The sequence below is a fragment of the Cebus imitator genome, unplaced genomic scaffold (assembly GCF_001604975.1).
Source record: "Cebus imitator isolate Cc_AM_T3 unplaced genomic scaffold, Cebus_imitator-1.0 Scaffold0, whole genome shotgun sequence".
Classification (NCBI taxonomy): domain Eukaryota; kingdom Metazoa; phylum Chordata; class Mammalia; order Primates; family Cebidae; genus Cebus; species Cebus imitator.
The window spans coordinates 6,412,864-6,418,213 of record NW_016107315.1 but is presented as its reverse complement, the minus strand read 5'-3'; the positions used below and the strand labels follow the sequence as shown (position 1 = coordinate 6,418,213).

The window sequence follows — 5,350 nt, the reverse complement described above, 5'->3', positions numbered from 1 at the left end:
AGAAACCTGGTATCTATTTGTATATATGCTAAATTTTTTTAAAAGACAAGAGTTTTGCTCTTGTTGCCCAGGCTGAAGTGCAATCGTGCAATCTTGGCTCACTGCAGCCTCCGCCTCCTGGGTTCAGGCAATTGTCCTGCTTCAGTCTCCCAATCCTATCACCATGCCCAGCTAATTTTTTGTATTTTTAGTAGAGACAAGTTTTTACCATGTTTGACAGGCTGGTCTCAAACTCCTGACCTCCAGCGATCCACCCACCTCGGCCTCCAAAACTGCTGGGATTACAGGCGTGAGTCACCGCACCCAGCTTTTTTTCCCCCTACAAGAAGGAGTTTTGCCCTTATTGCCCAAGCTGGAGTACAATGATGCGATCTCGGCTCACTGCAACCTCCGCATCCCAGGTTCAGGCAATTCTCCTGCCCCAGCCTCCCGAGTAGCTGTGCGTACAGGTGTGCATCACCACGCCTGGCTACTTTTTGCATTTTTAGCAGAGACGAGGTTCATCATGTTGGTTCAGGCTGATCACGACCTCCTGACCTCAGGTGATCCACCTGCTCTGGCCTCCCAAAGTGCTGAGATTATAGGTGTGAGCCACCATGCATGGCCACCCAGCTCTTTTTTTAAAATAGAGAGTCTTGCTCTGCGGCTGAGGCTGAAGTACAGCAGTACAATCATAGCCCACTACAGCCTCATTACTCCTGAGCACCAACAATCCTCTCATCTCAGCCTCCCAAGTAGCTGGGACTACAGGTGTGTGCCACCACACCATTTTTTAAGATGGGGGATATCGCTATGTTTTCCAGGCCAGTCGTGAGCTCCTGATCTCAAGCGATCTTCCCACTTGGCCTTCCAAACCACTGGGACTACAGTCCCAGGTCCTTGGGAGGCTGAGGCAGGAGAATCATTTGAACCCGGGAGGCAGAGGCTGCAGTCAGCCAAGGTTGCAGTGAGCCGAGATTGCGCCACTGCACTCCATCCTGGACAACAGAACAAGACTCCATCTCAAAAATAAATTAATTAATTAATTAAATAATAGAATTAAAAAAAAAAAAAAAAACGAAATTGACTAAGCCACCTTCTACTTTCCTCTGTGATGTGGTTTCCCATCACCTTCAAGATAAAATGCACACTTCTATCATAGTAAGCCAGTCCACTGATTCTGGCCCATCTACCTACCCTCTACCTACCCTCTACCTACCCTCAGTTCTAAATGTGCTGAAATATGTACAACTACCTTGAAGTACCCTATTTTCTCAAACCTTAAGGCTTTTATGTGTTGCGACCACTCCCTGAAAACCCCATCCTCCTGCACTCAGCTGAAGAACTCATACTCAACTTTAAAGACTCAATTCAAATGCCCTTTTCCACAGAAACATTTCCTGAGATCACCAGGTAAGTCAAAGGCTCTATTAACACAGCTCATTAGATAGTAAGTCCCCTGAGGATGAACAATATACTGTATTTGTTTGTATTCTTAGGACCCTGCACCTAATCAAATTCTTAACATTTGCTGACCTCAAATCAGTGGAGAAAAAGGAGCCCTTTTGAATAAATTTTTCTGGTATAACCAGATAACTACAGGAAAAAAACATAAAAATGAATCTGCCAGTTCTCACACTAACTGCCAGGGTAAATCCTAAATAAATCACAGAGTTAAACGTAAAAATAAGGTTGGGCATGGTGACTCATATCTGTAATCCCAGGAATTTGAGAAGCCAAGGTGGGAGGATCACTTGAGCCCAGGAGTTCAAGACCAGCCTGGGACCAGGTGCAGTGGCTCACACCTGTAATCCCAGCACTTTGGGAGGTAGAAGCAGGTGGCCAAAGTGCTGGGATTACAGAGTCTTGCTCTGTCACCAGGCTGGAGTACCACGGCACGATCTCCACTCCCTGCAACCTCTTTCTCAGCCTCCTGAGTAGCTGGGATTACAGGCACGTGCCACCACACCCAGCTAAATTTTTTGTATTTTAGTATTTTTGTATTTTAGCCCAGCCTCTCAATTATATTTGAAAGATCAGTAAGTTGTTCAACAATTTAGTAATAAACAATAGTCCCCATGAGAAAAGGTCTAGGCAGCCAGGCGCAGTGACTCACGCCTATAATCACAGCACTTTAGGAGGCCATGGCGGGTGGATCACCAGTGGTCAAGGGTTCGAGACCAGCCTGACCAACATGAAGAAACCCCACCTCGACTAAAAATACAAAATTAGCCAAGTGTTGTGGTACATGTCTGTAATCTCAGCTACTCGGGAGGCTGAGGCAGGAGAATCGCTTGAACCAGGGAAGCAGAGGTTGCATGAGCCAAGATCAAGCCACTACACTCCAGCATAGGCAACAAGAGTGAAACTCCATCTCAAAAAGAAAAACAGGCCTATTTATCATAGGTTCATACAGGCAGCTAACAGCAGGCTGGAAAAAACAAAAACCAAAATTAATGAATTAAATTAAAAGACAAAAATTATGAGAAAACGTATGACAGACAATTCCTGAAAATCTAATAATTATAAAACCAGGAGTTCAAAAACATAAATAAAGGAGTATAAGATGGCATAGGTTGGGCACAGTGGCTCACACCTGTAATCCCACGGCTTTGGGAGGCCGAGATAGGCGAATCACTTGAGTTCAAGACCAGCCTAGCCAACATAGTGAAACCCCATCTCTATTAAAAATACAAAAATTAGCCAGGCGTAGTGGTGCATGCCTGTAGTCCAAGCTACTCGGGAGGCTCAGACAGGAGAATCGATTGAATCTAGAAGGCGGAGGTTGTAGCGAGCAGAGATCACTCCACTGCGCTGCAGCCTGGGTGACAGAGCAAGACTCTGTCTCAAAGTAAATAAATAAAAAAAATAAATATAAATATAGCAGAGATGGGCTGGGCAGAGTGGTTCATGCCAGTAATCAAAGTGCTTTTGGAGGCCAATGTGGGAGGCTCGCCTTGAGGCCAAAAATTTGAGACCAGCCTGGGCTACACAGCAAGAGCCCATCACTACAGAAATTTAAAGTCACTCACACATGCATGGTGGCACATGAGAGTAGTCCCAGCCTCCTGGGAAACTGAGGTGGAAAGATGGCTAGACCCCAGGGGTCAAGGCTGCAGTGAGCTGTGATCACACCACTGCACTCCCGCCTGGGCAACAGAACAAGTCCCCGTCTGTGCACAAAAAAATAAAACACACAATTGCAAGGACACCAAAATTATATTCTCACACAAGTTCAGGAGGGTATCACCTACAAAACACAAAAATTCCACAAAACAGGCCAGGCTGGTGGCTCACACCTGTAATCCCAGAACTCTGGTAGGCCAAGGCAGGCGAATCACGAGGTCAAGAGATCGACCCATCCTGGCCAAAATGGTGAAACCACGTCTCTACTAAAAACACAAAAATCAGCCAGGCATGGTGGCACATGAATGTAATCCCAGCTACTCAGGAGGCTGAGGCAGGTGACTCGCCTGAACCCGGGAGGCAGAGGTTGTGGTGAGCCCTGATCACACCATTGCACTCCAGACTGGGCAACAGGAGCAAAACTCCATTTCAAAAAACAAAAATCCACAAAACAGTATTCTAGCCAGAAGACCTGTATCAGGAGAAAACATGGAGAAGACTTGGTACAGCAGAGAGAATACGGAACTGCAACATAGTAAAATATTGTTAAGTCTTCACAATCACTACTGCAGCATTTAATGCAAATGTTACATGCCTCCTCAAAAAGAAGCTTCCTACAGTTAAAAAGTATTCTGTAACTAAAATCCTGTTGAGGTTTTTTTTTTTCTTTTTAAATTCTATATGCTAGCAGCAGCAAAGGAAAAAGCTGGACGTTGCACCTGAAAGCAACTGAGGATGCCCAAATAATTATAAGTTGATGTACTTACAGGGAGTTTAGTGAAGGCCGGGTTGGTGACGTGCTTCCCAAAGGCATCTTCCTGGAACTGAAGAAGCTGTACTACCAGCCCAGCCAGCGTTTTATTGGTAGGAGCATCCGCATGAACGTACTGCAAGATAAAGACAGGCATCCAGAAACTAGTATCATTTTTGCAGGCGAAAATGTTGGCTTACTTCCTAGTAACTACTAAGTACTTACACTGTGGTAAATTTATATATGTCTGAGACACACTCTGTGCTATAAATGAGCTTACAAAAACACATACATTTTTTGAGACAGAGTCTCACTCTGTCGCCCAGGCTGGTGTACAATGTCTCAATCTCAGCTCACTGCAACCTCCATCTCCCACCCCAGGTTCAAGCGATTCTCCTGCCTCAGCCTCCAGAGTAGCTGGGATTACAGGCACCTACCATGGCGCCTGGCTAATTTTTGTATTTTTAGAGACAGGGTTTCAAGATCTTGGCCAGGCTGGTCCAAACTCCTAACCTCGTGATCCACCCGCCTCGGCCTCCCAAAGTGCTGGGATTACAGGTATGAGCCACTGCGCCCGGCCACATGGTGCATTTAAAAATGGTTAAAATAGTAAATTTTTCTTTTGAGACAGAGTTTCACTCTTGTCACCCAGGCTGAAGTGCAGCAGCGCAATCTCAGCTCACTGCAACCTCTGTCTCCTAGATTCAAGCAATTCTCCTGCCTCAGCCTCCCAAGTAGCTGGGATTACAGGCATGCACCACCACGTCCAGCTAATTTTGTATTTTTAGTAGAGATGGGTTTTTTTGTTTTTTGCTGTGGCAAAAATTTGAACTCCCATACAACATTTCAAGGTTAATGTGGTATGTTTCTATTACGATAATATTTTTTAGATGAGTAGTGTATGGCCAAATTACATCAGCTGCAGAGTCTTTAATTATTATGCATAAGACAAAGGGCATACAATTTCTGCTGCTACCAATGAAACATGCAGAATATAAAAAGGCAATCATTTACTTTTTCATTTTTGAAATGGGGTCTTCTTCCATCACTCAGCCTTGAATGCAGTGTAGTGATCGTGGCTTACTGCAGCCTAGACCTCTTGGGCTCAAGCAGTCCTCCCGCTTTAGCCTCCCAAGTAGTTGGGACTACACTACAAGTGCGTGCCATCATGCTTGGCTAATTTCTGTATTTTTTTTTAAGAGATAGGGTCTTGCTACGTTGCCCAGGCTGGTCTTGCGCTCCTGGGTTCAAGGGATCCTCTCACCTAGGCCTTAACAAAGCGCTGGGATTACAGGCCTTAGCCACAGCACCTTCCCAAGACAATCATTCTTAAATCTTATTATAGGCCGGGCGCGGTGGCTCAAGCCTGTAATCCCAGCACTTTGGGAGGCGGAGGCGGGTGGATCATGAGGTCAAGAGATCGAGACCATCCTGGTCAACATGGTGAAACCCCGTCTCTACTAAAAATACAAAAAATTAGCTGGGCATGGTGGC

At 45.5% G+C, this 5,350-nt stretch overlaps 1 protein-coding gene across 1 annotated transcript in view; it reads right to left on the bottom strand.

Annotated features, from left to right (window-relative positions):
- Nucleotides 1–5,350, bottom strand: part of SMARCC1 (SWI/SNF related, matrix associated, actin dependent regulator of chromatin subfamily c member 1) — a 207,675-nt gene that overhangs the window by 186,288 nt on the left and 16,037 nt on the right. Inside the window, exon 2 of the mRNA XM_017530009.2 lies at nucleotides 3,873–3,992. Coding sequence (XP_017385498.1) covers nucleotides 3,873–3,992 — 120 coding nt within the window. The remainder of the gene's footprint in view (nucleotides 1–3,872; nucleotides 3,993–5,350) is intronic.